The sequence below is a fragment of the Hylaeus volcanicus genome, chromosome 4 (assembly GCF_026283585.1).
Source record: "Hylaeus volcanicus isolate JK05 chromosome 4, UHH_iyHylVolc1.0_haploid, whole genome shotgun sequence".
NCBI lineage: Eukaryota > Metazoa > Arthropoda > Insecta > Hymenoptera > Colletidae > Hylaeus > Hylaeus volcanicus.
In genome coordinates this window covers 27,026,469-27,043,037 of record NC_071979.1, presented here as the reverse complement: position 1 = coordinate 27,043,037, position 16,569 = coordinate 27,026,469, and the positions used below count along the sequence as shown (strand labels likewise).

General features: G+C 39.9%; 1 protein-coding gene across 1 annotated transcript; it reads left to right on the top strand.

Annotated features, from left to right (window-relative positions):
* Positions 1-5: 5 nt before the first annotated feature.
* Positions 6-16,535, top strand: LOC128875189 (protein phosphatase 1 regulatory subunit 3C-B). The gene is made up of 4 exons (XM_054120576.1): positions 6-3,156; positions 14,617-14,871; positions 15,406-16,005; positions 16,395-16,535. Exons 2-3 carry the CDS (start codon positions 14,623-14,625, stop codon positions 15,994-15,996), a joined length of 840 nt encoding a protein of 279 aa, XP_053976551.1. The 5' UTR covers positions 6-3,156; positions 14,617-14,622; the 3' UTR covers positions 15,997-16,005; positions 16,395-16,535.
* The last annotated feature ends 34 nt before the right edge of the window (positions 16,536-16,569 follow it).

The window sequence follows — 16,569 nt, the reverse complement described above, 5'->3', positions numbered from 1 at the left end:
TTATAGGTAAAGTCTGTTAGCAAACGTTTAATTTGTAAATAAGTTATAAGTATGTTTTCGCATGTAGCCATACGACCATAATCGAACGAACCAAATAGACTCGTCACAACCAAAACTTACATGCAAAATGAAAATTCTTCACACAACGAAAGGTATTATAATTTAGTATTTGTATCATTCGCGTAGATTTTTTTTACGCCACCGAGAAGATATAAATTTACTTTAATAAAATTTTAGACTTTACCTCTAACCTGTATATAGGTATGCGAGTATTTTATATATTCGGTTGATAGTTGAAGCATAGAATAAATCATTCATGTTGACGATATTATCAACAGGGTTCCTATAAGCTCGTAATAATTTTTAATATTGTACATACATATACATTTTATTGTACATGCATTTTTCTTTTCAACAAAACATGCTGATCGTTCATCCGACCTAATTATTTTTACACGAGCATAGTTTGGTTTCCCTCGAGCAAATTATGCAAATATTTTTCATTCAAATACCAAGTATACTACCATCTTTTAATATACACAACGAAGTCTTTTTTTCTTATTAATAATTACTAATGAGAGTTGTGTTAATATCAATCGCATGAAGCAATTAGATTACAATTGGAAATATTTTATTCCGTTATGTAAAACGCTACGATCGACGTAACGTTCTATAAATAGGAAACTATTCGTATCATTATTTATTGATATCGCTAACGTGATCTCTTTAAACTAATAGGAATAATCTTGCTTCAAATAATTCGCGGCATTAAATTGTTTGTATGTACGTATTGTACATTGTGGTATGAAATCGCATCTTGTATCTCCAATGAAAAAAAAAAAAGAATATGCGAATACATAAATGTATGAGTGTGAATATAAATGAAACAAACGTTTTCAATATTAATCTCGATACACTCGTAGTAATTATTTAGGTGACGGTTTTATTTATGGGTGTATATATAAAGTATGTGTTCGTTAAGTAAGTGCTCAAACATGATGCAACAAATTCAGTGTTTGTCAATTCTGCATTCTTATATGTATAAGGATACGAACGAACAAAGTATTATAAACCAACACACCGAAAATTTCTGTCCTTGTATTTGCTACATCCGGAACTAGCAGTCAATCGAACGTATTCGATTCTTATGCTTTAACTGTACGAACAAAATGGACTGACTCAAAGAAGCAAAAAAAAATTCTTTTTACCGTTACGTCCAGTTTCACATTTTCTTTTGCATTTCCTCGCCTCGCGACTGGCTTCACGTGAAAATCATTCGACGAATGTTTGTTCATTGTTCGTTTAAGTGAGGAGAAAAAAAAAACAAATCAAATTGAAGCTGTCCTAACCAAGAGATATATCATATTTTAAGTGATTGTAATCCTTTGCACAGTGACAATGGACTTAACGGAGCATATACTAGAACTAGAGTATAATAGGAATCTTTTGCATTGAAGCAATATGGCAGTGTCATGTTACCAGAAAACTCGTTTATATCTGCGACACTCGCAAAGAAGGAAACAGATCTATCTCGTTTCTACGATGTACGGTCGTCGAGTAAGTCGTGCATCACTTGTAAATTGTGTGTCATCAATAACCGTTACTTTATTGCCGAATTTTATCAGTATACCATTCACCATTCATTTCTATTGTCCCACAGTAGACTTGACGACAAACATTGTATACTTATTACTCCCTGGAGCGTTTGAATTGATCCCTCTGGTTCATTTCATGATTCATGGTTTTTGTAAACATCGATCCAATCAGATACAATGGTCAGAAAGAACGTCTGTAGTTACCGTTTTTACGTTATACGACAGGGAGGCTAACTTGAAAATAAATAACCCGTACTATTTTATACCAATCCTGCAATATTCATCATACTACGCTCTTACTTTATAAACATTCTTTGACGATGCCTCGAGTTTAAAGCAATTAAAATTTTTGATAGAATTATGAAACCCCGATCGCGCGTTCACCTTTTTTCATTGACGATTAAACGTATTCGAAATGCAATAATAATATATTACTTAGCTTTCAGTTACATTTTCATTGAAATAAATGAAAAATTCTAATCGAAAATATCGTAGAAGCTGACATCTGATAATTGGTGGCATCGTATGAAAGAAACCAATCTTTAATCATTACCTCGTATAAAATCTTGATTAATTAATGAAATGAGTTTTATTTGATCGCGAAATCTGTATTCCATTCGGAGACATTTTCTCCAGTGTATAGATATAGTGATCGCGAGTATTCTGAGCTCGTAGCGTTAAGCGATTAAGTGACATGTGCTACATTTATTGGCGTTCTGAATTTTATTTTTAAGGGATGTCGGGACAGGATCGGTAATAAAAATCGAGGTGAAAACCGGTGTTGCCCGGCGATCGGTTGTCCTGTTCTTTTCTCGGTTCCTATTAACTTCTGGCCTACGAATCGAGACTGTCGTGTCGCCAGCACCAGCGTAAGAATGCGAGCACGTGGCCAACGGAGCCTTCTGATTCGCCGATTTCTCGTGATCACGTGAAGCACATGAGGGGCTGAAGCGTGCGCATGCGCGTTACAGGACACCGGCTCGCCGACGACGTATGGTGGGATGACACTTTATGCCGGTGCCTCAGAAGCAATTGGAACGAGGAGGAGGTCATAACGCGCGACTCGCGCCGGCGATCAGAAACAGAGGTATCTCGTAAACCTCTCACGGTTCGATACAAGAAAACGTCCACGGAAATAGTCTTGTAACAATCTTAACAAGTGTCATATCACGAAACAGAATGGACAAACATTTGTGACGCTTACAAATTGGCATCGATGCACAGCGTCGTTTTTGCCACGTGAAAACCGTCCACTTTGTACCTTGCTTTACGAACCGTTTCGTTTCATAGTGTTCGATTTTTTTTTGCGGTGTCTACCCCGGAAAAATCAACATTAAATTACTAACAAGAAATCTACAATGTGTTCAACTATATTCGAAAGTTCCTTTGGAGATTGCCTACTATCACTTTAAACCAAGACTCGAGAAGAACTTAAAGATTTGTGCGTGTTTGGAAGACAAGCAGAGAAGGCACGTGCCTTACACCGATTCTACAGAAAAAATCTGATCTTCCTATTTCGTGCCACTTCCCTGGTGGAACGGTTCTCGAAGCAAACAAATACGTAAGTAATTTTGTTGTTATTCTATTTGCTTATTTATTTTGTATAAGCTTGTTATCGATTGAATCGTTAATGATAGTGTGGTTCGTAACCTGCGAGTAGTGTCGAATACCTAGTCGTTTCCAGTGGCGTCTAAGGAACATTTTTGAATTTGATGTTATTCCATATTCCATCGAAATTGACCTCGAAAAATAACGAATAATAGTTTCTTTGTTTTTTGCCCTGTGATTACTTTACAAAGATAGAGGACCTCTAATTAATCAGTTTCGTGTAACCAATTTCAAGTAAAAATATATTTGGTAATATTTTGGAAAAAGTATACAAATTACGTATTACAAACGTTCGTGCTACGTCGCGAGCAACTGGAACTTTTTATTAATTTCAATTAATTAATATTCATTTATATCGAACTTATCAAACGAGGTATTCTTCCTGTATTATATACGAACAGCATCAACGAGTTTTTGGGACATTGATTTTAAGGCCCCCTCTCGTTGGATGAAACCCAGGCAGATGTCTGTTTTTGTCTATAGAATAAACCCGTCGCTTGTTCGGCGTTTTAAATGCCGTGTAATCGTGTTTGCGCAAAGTTCATGGATCGATCTACAATTGGAATCTATGCACGCGACCGAGAAAATATCCGTCGCGAATCCACAACAATTTCTTATGTAATACATAAACGCGTAGGATTACACAATTGGCTGCCCATCGCAGAGTACTATGCAACTATAACTTCAGATAAAGTTCATTTATAATCCTGTCGGCAGCGTGTATATCGTCCACGCCAAGATCTCTATGTTTACAAACAAATTCCCCGAGATAACGTTCGGCGAGGAATGTCACGAGTGTCGTATTGAAAGGAACGCTCTATATTTATCGTATAGCGTTATCTCTTGCCAATGTATGGCGATCATTGGTCCGACGACGTATTCGCATATTCGTTTAATCAATTAAAACCACCGAGTTCTGCAGGCTTTGACAAAATTGGAGGGAAGGGAGAGGGCTGAGTGAAGCACCTCTGCACTGTAGTATCTCGTACCTTGATCATTTTCTTCTCATTTGACTCCCTATTGTATGGAACTGTGACGGAGAAAAACCCCTAGGATTCGAATTAATCTGAAGTTTGCCGATGTGTTTGTCTCGTTTCCTCCTTTGAAAAAATGCTCGAGAACATTTCGCGTAAATAATGGGGTTTTCCCATTACCGTGTGTCCTTGTGTATTTCGGACAAATTTCGGAGGGTCCTTTTAAAAAAGTTTAGAGACCGGTGTTGAAAGTAGTTTAGATGGAAACAATGCGCGGAGCATACGCGTGCACGCTTTGCCCGCGAGAAACACGTGTATGAGATAATCGTTGAGTAAAACGAGAGAGAGAGAGAGAGAATTGTAGGAGCGGAACGAAAGCTCCAGAAAGGCTTGCTCTTATCTGCATTTCAGAGAAATGCTTTTATCGCGAAATAAAGAAAGAATATTAACGCGCCGATTAGACGTTATAGGAGGGACGGAACATTGTTAGCAGCTTTATTATTTAATCTCCGACGTTTTTAACGACGCGAACGAGAGACCGATTAGCTGGCTCCTGACCTCGCGACACAACGAAAATAATGAATAAGTATTAGGAGTCACTTGTTTGTAACGGTAATTATTTTCAGCGGCGCCAGACACGCGATGCAAAAGCTAGTAACGGTTACTTTCTAATTGGTTATGGATAGTCGTGTCTGTTTTTTTTTGTTTTTTTTTTTTTTTTTGTTAATATAATTACCATATCGCGATTTTTTTTTATCCACGAACAGGACGTTAAAAACTATCGTTACTGTGCGCGATACCGATTTTATGCATTCGCGATATAAGCTACCTATACATATAAATCTATACTAAACATAATCAAAAGTACCGCCAGTCTATTAATCGTATTCATAAAAATGTATTCATCGCATACGAAAAGCTGAGAGTAATCGTGGAATAATTATAGCGCTCGAAGTTATTGACTTATTCATAGCTCGTCGTAAGTTATCAATGAAAACTTGGAGTTTCTTTTCGAACGAATCGAAAATGTAAAGTAACGTTAACAGTGTCTCCCATGAATCGCGTTCCAGACTTGTTAGCAGCAGATTTCTTCTGGTAACCGGCTTGACTGCTCTCTTAAAATGCATTTTGCTCGTTTTTAAGTGCGCTTGCCGCGTGCTCTCGTGCCCCCGCACACATACGCCGTGTTTCCCGGTCACTCGTCTCTCATGGACGCCTACTTGGAGACAGTCGACGTGATATAAGATGAATCGTTTGCCCATATAATTCCCACGCGCGCCCTGCGACATATGCACTTCCGGAGAAAGCGCTGAGAAAATAGTTGCAATGCGAACCGACATAGGGACAACCATGGGCGGACCCCCCACGGACGTTTTTAGAAGCTCGGTTCAAAAGTGACGAATACACGCCCGAAAGAGGTAAAAATTTGAATAAACACGTTGGTTGTCCGGGAACGAGCGAATATCAAGCTATCTCGTAACTGACTCTCGAGGAAAGAATTGTGACGGAAATTACGTAATCTAAAATATTGCGTCATCGTAATTAACTTTGAACTTTCCTTGGAGTAGATGTAGCACGAGATTAAGTTTAAAAATACAGCACTTTAGCTGGACTTTGATTTTACATCACACCTTCGCGAAACTGTAAAGTGCGGAAGGTAAACAAATAAGAACGACCAGAGACGTGAATAGATCGACGTTAGTGTTGACAAATACCGAAGAACGTAGCCTGTCGCGGTGAACGTACGATAGAGTTTGACGCCCCATTAGGACTTACATAACAGTCGTTCGGTTTAAAAGTGTAGACTATTTAGTTTCGGGAGCCACGCGTGACTCACAAATGTTATTATGTCACACCTTTGAACTCGACGTTTCCTACCGACTAGAATTTACACGATATGTGCCAGCTCAATAGGTTTCCGAATGGGATAGATCAGTGCTACCCTCCAGGCCCTATGATTCTCGTTTATTCTCGTTTACTATGCAAAGGAAGTAGATGTTTTCAGATATCTAATTTTTCCAGTCATCGACGCTAGAAAATAGTTTCGTATTTGTTTACGCAAGTGGTATAGGAAAAAGATTAATTGGAATGGTTAAAATGATTTACTGCGTGACACGAAACATGCATTAAATTATTCACGGTACATATAGTTATGGGCACGTGATGTTACGCGATTTATCTAGCGTTGCACATATACAATAACTGTGTATCAACGTCCCCTAACTGTATCGTTCCACATACAAATCAGCAAAAGTCAAGAGGTTATCTCCATCTATGCAAAACTCCCAATGTGTCTTGAAATAATTATATTCTAAACGCGCAGTCTGTCATTATCGGACGCGTAAATATAGAATTATGGTGCGTATTAATCGAGACACGCGCCTCGTATCTTGAACATCGTGTTCCCTTCTTATTGCACGAGGGGAGAACACGAACGCAGATTATCGTACGCTCTCCAAGTCACGCAAATTGTCACGCGGTCAAATGCTTTTTTCTTTCTTTCTTTCTTTCTTTCTTTCTTTATTTTGGTCGATAACATCGAACATTTATTGGCGATTTAGTGAGAACGATCGAAGCCACTTCGGATCAAAAGAAATGGTTAACGACGCGTTTAGTACGTTGTCTCCAATGATTTAGTATCGTCCGTGTTATTATCGATTGTCAGACAAGCAATCGATCATATCGACAGCGAGACCGAAGAAAGTTTGGTAACTTTCAACAAAACAAATATGGCACCTCTCGTGTCGCTATCTTTCCATTCCATCATGATTTTCAAAAAACACTTGTGAGATACAGATACATAGTTTCCGATATCGATCAAACATATGTCACTCTTTAGCTTAAACAGTTGATAGCATCAATGGTTTGGCCAAATTACTAATATCGGATCACTCTAGAATAATAATACTCGCGATAGAATGATTCTAGTGTAAATTTATTTAAATGAACAAAAAAATTACAATACAAGACCCCCAAGCACCCATTTTGCCTCTTCCAGGGCCACCGCTGTAATGTCTATAAAAGTGAAAAATTTGTAACAAGACCGAAAATGAATTCACCCTAGATAAATCGTGTGTCCCTCGCACGACGAGTCACCGTCGAACGTGATCGACGTCGAAATCGTTTTTTATCTCGTGACACTTTTTCCCTTTATCGGGTACACAAAAGCATCTCGTGCGATCTATGCGATGCGTTGCGTCTTCTTTATGGTTTCGGCGATTAAACTTTGTCCGGTAAGATTCCGTCGCGTTGGAGGGTGCAATGTCGGCAAGGATATGTCGGTTATCGGGCTGCTTCGAACCAGAAACGCGGCGCGATAAGAACGTAGGATCCGACCTCAGTGGCGTCTTTGATCGTTGAAAGAATTACCGGTCTGAGAACTGTTACGACTGGCCTGTATTGGCACTAATGACACTAGTTGCCAATCGTAGATCGTCCGATGAAATTGTATAAATATTCCTACGAACACGTGTCCAGCTCGTGGTCTCGTCTAACGGTCGAGACACGGCGTACGTGACACAGGGAGAAAGTTTACGAGCTACGAGTTCTTAACGGTTTTATGCGACTTTAGTCGACCGAAGGGCACTCTGCTTCTTTTTTCAACTGGAATATATTCTATTTTTGTTTACTCGCTAAACACTGGACAGGAAAAGCGTCTCAGCTGAGAGAAACGTCCAACATTTTTTAGAGGAAAATATTCTTCGAGACCGTCGATCACGTTTGTGAAAATTTCTTTTTACGCGTTGCACTAATTTCGTTTAAACTGTTCGTATATAATAATTCCATAACTTTTTGTTTTCCTCAGCGGCGGATTAACGTTGACTAATCGATTGCATTTATTATCGAAAGCTTCGATAGATCCGTAATCCGTGTGTGATTTATGCCAGGCAGTTGAATAAAAAGAGTCGAGCCTTGGTACGTTAATTTATACGTTAGTTAATAGTACGTTAATAATTGAATTGATAGTAATCTCGATTCCATCGAGGTTATACTCGGGCCACTTTACTCTTGTTGTTCGTAATATCGTTTCGTTACCTTGCTCGTCGGACTTCCTGACTCGCGATGTTGGATCAGATAGCGATTTATTGTTCGTTAGTCTTAATAAAAATATCCTCAAGGATGGAGGATATTAACACATACCCGACAAGGTTGTTCTTAATGATATACAGCCGTCGCGAGATAGAAACTCGGCGCTATAAAAAGAAAATATTCAAATTTTGCCAACCAGTTTCTATATTGTCGGCACGGCGCCTGAGGTGTTCTTTTTTTACATGTCGTGCAAAGATAAACCGGTTGCGAAGATTTTTATCGGTTGCTCGATCCTTTCGAGCAAATGTTTACATTTCGACGGGCAAACAACTCCGAGAGTTTCTGTGTAGAAAAGGAAGAAAAGCGTTTGGGAAGGTGAAAAGTAAAGCGAACGGAATCGATCTTTCTGAACTTGAAATTTCTAAAATAATTGGAGAAGAATCGTCGATCAATAGCAGACAGCATGAAATAAGATAATATACTAAAAATAAATCTGCTACTAATAAATTATTGGAGATTATCGTAATTATCATAGGTCAGGCATGCTCAAGGGTTTCGCCGAGTCAGTAAGGTCTCCAAATATACTCATCCTCTCCTCCTCCTGCCCCACCCTATCTTTGGTTACGTATATTTTTACACATCGCGGTATCCATTATCAGCTAATTGCGTAACAGTACAGTTTACATTGCTCGTATCGATATTCTAAAAAAAGATCGACCGTAAACGACGTACTCCATCCTCAGTTATAATTCGTGCGCGTATTTGTTTTTGTTAGAATTTGTTGCTTCGATCTAATATCGTACCGATTTCATTTTGAACAAAATTGGCAAGACACGATAGATAAAACAGTTTCAATGGACGAACGAGTGCATCGAAGTCCACGCGAATTATCGCCAGTCTTTTTATTATCTCCGGCCAGTTTGTTGCACGCTGATAACCAGTGTCACGCTATATTTTTTCAACCAATGCACATTTTCGTTCGGATATTTTCGAGTCGGTGTCGTGCTCGAATAATCAAGGTCACGCAATAAGAACTTATCGTAATGTTTTTGTCACATTTTTCATGGAATCGACGAACGATATTCCCTCGAACCACACGACTTTCCGTTAATAAACCAATTAACTGTTAATTAATTATCCCGCGGTGAAGTTTATCTCTCGTCGCGCTATCGGTCGTTAATAATTTCCGGCTGCTTGATTTTACGAAATTTCTGTCGCCTATGATAAGTCAAGGACTTCTATACGAGTATCATCGCGCATTATCGCGACTTAGTTGTAGTCTAATTCCGCACGTGAATCCCAATAACCCGCGACCTCGTCTTATCGAACTCTATTGATAGCAAATTAACAACAATAGAAGAGAATTTCATTATAATTGAAACGCTCGGATTGAAATATGCTACTTTTTGCCACGACGGGTCTTAGATAAGACTCGTCCAATATAAATTCCTTGTAATCGCGCTCGGTATGGATCAAAAATAAATATTTTATCGATGATACTCTCCTGGACTGAGAGCACGTCCACTTATAATTCTTCGTTTATAATTCTTCGTTTATATTTATTCGGATATATATTTTAAGTGGCATAATTCCTTGAACTTAAAAAGGTTAAGAATCGCCTGGACTAGACGGTCCACAGATGCCACGAGCATTAATTTGCACGGACACACGTGACTCGTCTCGTGTTCAGGCTCGATTGTTTTGATACTCCATAAGTCGATTAGGTCGTCAGGCTCACCTGTATTCACAAAAAAAAAAAAAGAAGAAACAACAACAAAACGTGTTCTCTATTGATTTTCGACGAGGACAGTTCGCCTATATTTTACCTTAAAAGTCAGACTATTGGATAGATTCCAAGCGCGTAGCGTGTCTGGGGTATACGTAGGCGCTTAGAAGATGCGATGCGCTATTTTTAACCATCGTAAGCTTGAAATAGTACGGCGACTGCGCAATTTTCACTCACGAGTCACGAAACACGACCATGCTTTTTCCATGACTATACCAGCGTCGATGGATACGAACCACAGAAACATTATAGACAGAGTAGGGAAGCCAGAAAGAAAAAAAGAAAACCGCGATACCTTGTCTGTATAAGTTTGAAAAATTCCTAACATACAGAGCCAAGTCAACAGCCAATATCAGTCTGACTTTTAGTAGACAAAGATAGGTAGGATGCCGCGGTTTTCTTTCTCTTTCTAACGATGGGACATTTCTACTCTCAGCTTGGCCTATGTTTCCCTTGGTCTATTTATAATATCTCTATGATACGAACTAATACGGAACGTATTAATTTTTACATAAAATCACAAGTTTTAGATAAGCTTTTCTTATATTAATATCGAAGTCACGTATATGTAGCGCGTGAACACGATCGAAATTTATCGTTAGGTAAATAAAAAGCCTAGACAGACACGCGGATAAAATAGAAAACACTGTTTGGTCTGGGTCGTGAGAGACGATTCGACGTTATCACGGCCGTTGTGTGCTGTTTACCGTGAATCACGATAATGATATTATAACACGTATTTGTAACGAATAATCCGCTCGACCGGTTATGAAATATCACGGTGCATCGTCTCGCTAGCGTGATCGAAGATTATCTCTAGCGTGAGTGTTCTTTATCGGGCCCCGCAATGATCGACGAATTTTTCATCATCGAATGTGTTGGTACATACGTCACGTTTCCTTCACGATTCGCGTACTTTTCCTCTTCGCGCGTACCATGCTCGTGAAATACGATCGCGTTACGTTACTTTTTCACGAAATAACTTTGAAAATAATAATAATTCTGCGTTTGGAATAACCAAATGACGAAATATTCTCGAAAGTAATCGACTTATCGCGAAAGTGTAATTATCGGAAATCTGTCAATACCACGCCAAGTAACGAATCTCTTTGCGCCGTTAAAACGATAATTGTTCGAAGGAAAAAAAAAAACAAATTAATGTGACAAATATATTTCACTGATATTTTCCATATCCGTCGACAGTGATTTATATAAATCACGAATATATTCGGAATACTTTCATTTATCTTTTATATATTTTTACTTTGAAAAAAGCACGAAACCATTTATAATTACCTAAACATTTATTTACGATCGAATATATACGTAATTTCATGGAAGGTGTTGATCAGAGAGGAAAATTTTCAATCCGTTGCAAACATAACCTAAGTTCACCCTGTGTAAAGGTCGATCTCGTTTCGATGATTGTCACAACTCGACTCGCCATTTATTGCAATGTTTCATACGCAATCGCAACCTTTTGGTTAATTAATCGTTTATCAGCTGCAAAACAATTATTGTGTAAGAGTTTTGCAGCAATTGACATTCGATAATAATCGGAAAATTCATTTCGCGGCACTGCCACGATTGTTGTTGTTATTGTTGTTCGCCACCGGGTTAAGAAGTTAACGAGACGAATTCTCATCGCGATAAGAGCCGCGCAAAAATTGAAATGACACAACCGATGCAAGTTTTTTTTTAAACTTGTGGCCCGAGCCACGCTCATCGAAAGTGTCGCCGAAGACTATGCAGAAAACGAGCGATAAACCAATATTCTTTCCTTCTGTGCTTGTTTTAGCAAACCAAACAGTTTGACCTTGGGGGCCTCGTTCGCGTAACGATAAACAATACTCGAGTGTTCGTTTCGACCTCTACCCTTAGTTAATCACGGCACACGAGGACAGTGTTATACGTAATGTTTCTTGTAACGCAATTTTCTTTTTTTTTTTTCAAGTTATACCAATCCCTAAAATTCTAACGTTTCTTTTTCAACAAATCACGAGGTCGACGACCGCCGAACAATTAAGTATACTTCAAGAATTTTTCTCGACATCTATAAAACAGACCTTTTACAAAACTTATTTATCGTTAAAATAGCTCCTGTCGATGTCGATATCTTTGTGTTTGTCGAGATGTTTTGAAAACGGTGCGAAAGAAAAGATTCAAATAGTTTATCGAATCACGTGAGCGTGGTTATCGCGCAAAGCAGAATAAACCGCGTCTAAGTGACATAAAAAAAATGACGCTCGATGAAACTCGAGTAGCCAAATATTACGATCGTCGAGACGATTACAGAAGTATTAAATTCTTGTACGAAGTTCGAAAGATATCTATCTGGTTTTCATAGGAACACGATAACTTTATTATATCTTTTCGCGATAAATCGACCAAAGAACGTCGCGTAGAGTCGAAGTGGCCGTTGACGGCGATTCAAGTAGCTTGAAACTCGAAACATCCGATTCATGATACCGCTTGATTCTCACTAGTGTACGCTTGCTTGTTCGGTTCCGGTCTGGTACATGTCGATTCTGGTTTTCGAGCAAGTCTCGAGGGACGAGAGAAGAGATTATTGCCACACTTAAGAGTCGTAATTCCACTCCCGTAGTAACATGACTACGCGCGTCTATTCCGACGCGCAAAATACCTCTACCGTGATAGAGTCATACGAGATCTGCGCCGTGTCTTACGCTTCGAGCGTTAAGCGAGTAAATTAGCGAACGAATCGATTAATTAACAATCTCCTACCGATTGAAAATCAAAGGTGCACCGTGCGTTGAACGACTAGTCGATGGGGACGTCGATGCTTTCCGTGTAATTGGTCGATAAACGTAAGTGCGTATAACTGGTGGAAAGAAAGTGGAGGTTCGGAGTTTCTTTTCGCTAGGATTCGAATTACACGCTGGTCTAAGATAATTTATGTTGGCAGTACTAAATTTTTTGCCTTTATGACGTATAGCGATATGGAAAATATACATAATAGATGTTGAATATATTCTATATATAATATAATAATATTATTATTTCGTTTTGCACAAGTGTATGAAATGTACACTCTAATTATTACAATATCAACTGTGTATGTCCATGTTTTCTTTTTCTGTATTATTCTTCAAGGTTGATGCACTACTTATCATGGCCAGGGTAATTGCTCGATATAACGATAAAACAATTTCAGTTATATTTTTAAATATTTCTCTTTGCAATCTCATATTTGTGACAAAACAGACGTGTATCGGAAAGAGGAGATCATTTCTTGTTCACATTTACACAAAATACGAAGTACTAAATAATTTTTAAGTTTGTCATTTCACAAGCAATATTCATTTTTCAAAGAAACAGTTGTTTGTTCTCATGATTCACGCGTTTATTATCTACGAACGTGCCTCTTAGCACCTGTGTGTCGTTGAACCGTTATCCGCGCAAGTGTACAATTTGGTTTACATTGAAAAAAAACTCCTGTATTTACACCGATAAATCGATCAATATACCGACAAGGGAAACACTCAACCCGTCCCCTACCTACTTCAACCTACTTTTCTAACATGGTAGATCATACATCCCTGTCGCCAAGTGCAAAAGTGCAGATGCGCTCCGTTATTTCAACGATACAATTGCAAACATTTCGCTTCAACTGGAAAATGCAAAAGATTCTAAAATAGTCTAGTAAATACAAAAAAATTTTTTGTTATTAATAGAAAATACTAACTTGAAATTAGTCGAATCGTCGAATTTGTTTAGTCCATTTTTGGCTCAAACCTTTCTCAACGCTGGTCGCATCCGGAATTATTGACCGGATGTAAACAGTTCGGTCGATTTTGGGTTCCTCGATGACTCACGTGACCCGTCTTAGTCGCCTAATTCCGTCAGCGACATTTTTGGCAAGCTTTCCCGCACGTTTAAAGTTATTAAAGATTTGGCGCTAGATCACCGAAGCAGTGCAAATTCCAATTGCGACAGTGCGACCGCCAAGCTCTCCGTAAAACGAGGACTGGGTCCTCGACGTTCGCCCAATCGAACAGGAAGCTTTGCGATGAACGAATTTTGGAACACGAAGAAATTTCTTCTATTTTATCTACGATATTAATAAAAGTGAGTAGGGGAAATTAGTGCGACCAGGCCTATTTTAAACTATCGATCGACTTGGAATCACCAGTCATCGTCAGGTAACTGCTAGTAGCGCTAGCGAGGTGCATAGTTACGTCACAGAGAACATTGGGCTCGGTGTCTGACCCAACCATAAACCTCTCGAAAGCCAAATAGCGGCGGACTATCTGCCCTCAAAGCATTCTTAAAAAAATGTTGACGTGAACACGCTTCAGCTCTTCTCCCACTTACTTAGACCCTCGTAGAGAGCAGACACGTTTGGGGGGTATGCAACTGGGTGGGTCGATCCTTGAGAATATTTTCCAGACGTTGGTCCAGGACTTGAGCTAGAACTATCCCACGACGTCAATCCATTAGTGCTGTCCATCTTATCTTTGAAATGTTGAGTCGAAAGAGGGAACTCTTAGAGGGAAAGGTTAACGGGCATTGAACTCTTGGAATGGTTATCTGATTTGTCAAAGTCTCGTATCTCAACAATTTTCAATGTAATTTTCATTTCTCTTTTTTTTTTTTTTTTTAGATCTAAATGTGTTCCATAGCGATGCCTGCGGAGCTGCTTCTGGGGCACAGTCCTCCAGTATACAGTTCGCTTTTGTATAGCCCCCTGGTGGTGGCGGCGCCGTCGATTACCAGCAGATCGGTACCACCCAGAATAAGGCCATGCCTTTCATCTGGCTCCCTGGCTATAGACAGCATACGGAACAGCAACGAAGGAAACAACAAACAAAAAAAAAGAGTGGTGTTCGCCGACGACCGTGGTCGTCCCCTCACACAGGTACGTAATTTATCCATTACGATTGTTCAGGGAGAGGTAGCCCTTGAAAGAAATACAAGCGCGATAATATACAGTAAAATCCCATTTTAATACCACTTTTATTTCAAACATTTCTCGCTACCATCGATTAGAAACGAAGTACTTTAGGTGATACAGCTTCTGTACGATAATTCATCCACAATTCCTGTCACACATCACTGTTCGTGAAAGGGAAAAATAAGGTTTCACGTAGCGTACACTTTGCTTCGACTTTCTGTTTGCTTTATACGGACTTTCCAGTAGCTCCACTTGTTGCGCCGACTGGTGAATGTAACTCCACACTCGAGTCGATCGCAGCATCGTGTTGCAACTGGCAATAAAGTCTGAAACCTAATTTTATATCGATGAGTGGAAGAAGTTGTGTTTTCACATGTACTTTATTTCTATCAAAATTCTCGTCCTGATTTCTCATGGTTAAGTCTCCTTCAGAGTGTGTTGACTTTCTGGCTCGTCAGAACTCGATAATACCCGCTTGTTCCGTTTCTTTTTCGACAGGTCCGTGTTATGTCGGAACCCAGCAACGTGCCGCCACTCTGGAGTACGGCGTATCTAGCTGGGCTAACAGGACGACTTCTCCACTCGAAAACAGATAACGACGAGCCCGTCGAGGTTGCGTCGCCCTGGCAAGTGACTTTTCCCCAGCCAGCGAGCGATTACCTGGCCTTCCGACGGAAACTCGACCAAGAAAACGTCAGCTTGGAAAACGTGATAGTAAGGGAGTCGGAACACTGTCTGGTGGGGACGATCAAGGTACGCAATTTGGCGTACGACAAGGAGGTCGTGGTCAGAGCGAGCAGCGACTCCTGGAAGACCCACGAAGATATTCACTGTACATACGTCGAGCAACCGGGTGCCCCTGCTCTGATACTCTACGACACCTTCCGGTTCAGACTGACTTTGCCATTGAAATCGAACGTGGTGGAGTTCTGTGTCCGGTACCGTACCGATGGTAAAGAGTACTGGGATAACAACGATGGGAAGAACTTCATCGTACGCAAGAAACTAGAGGTGTGTACCTCTAGCGTGACGGAGAGGCTGCACTGCAGTCTTGGAAAGGGTTTCGAAGGTCTCCAACTGCGCCGATAGCTTCGTCAGGTATCCGAGAACGCATGGTGTTTAAAGAGTTCATTAAAAATGTAAATTAAAACATAGGCTTGTCGTAAATAGCCGAAAAACAATTTCATTCTTGAGAGATAAAATCAAATTCATGCGCTAGAGGGTTGAAAATCGTCTGCTTGGTCACTTAGGAACCTTTTCCAAACGGATACTATCAGTATATCGTCAAAGTACGACGATACGAAAGATGAGCCCCTGATGGGTACTCGAGGTACATTTAGGCAACGACCACTCGGGTCTCATCTTCTGGTCGACGTGCTTTATCGCAGTCGTGTCCGAGGACCTGAACGAAACCATTCTTCGTGCCTAGCTCATCCTGTCGCGATCGCTTTGCAATTGATTTCATAATGGTGATTTCTGTGTTATAGCCTCGGGCACCGGCTAAACGGTACGACATCCTCACAACCTCGTGCGACGGATTCTCGAGCAACGGTATACGAGACGGTATCCCAAGGATAACGGACGCAACGAGAACAAACATACACACGTGGAGCGAGTTTGCTTCTTGGCAACACCTGACGAACGACGCCCCGTATTGGTGAA

Excerpts from the sequence above, each read along its gene's own strand:
- LOC128875189 (XM_054120576.1), top strand. The coding sequence starts at position 14,623 with ATGTGTTCCATAGCGATGCCTGCGGAGCTGCTTCTGGGGCACAGTCCT. Across the intron at positions 14,872-15,405 it reads GTGGTCGTCCCCTCACACAG|GTCCGTGTTATGTCGGAACC; the intron begins GTACGTAATTTA and ends CTTTTTCGACAG.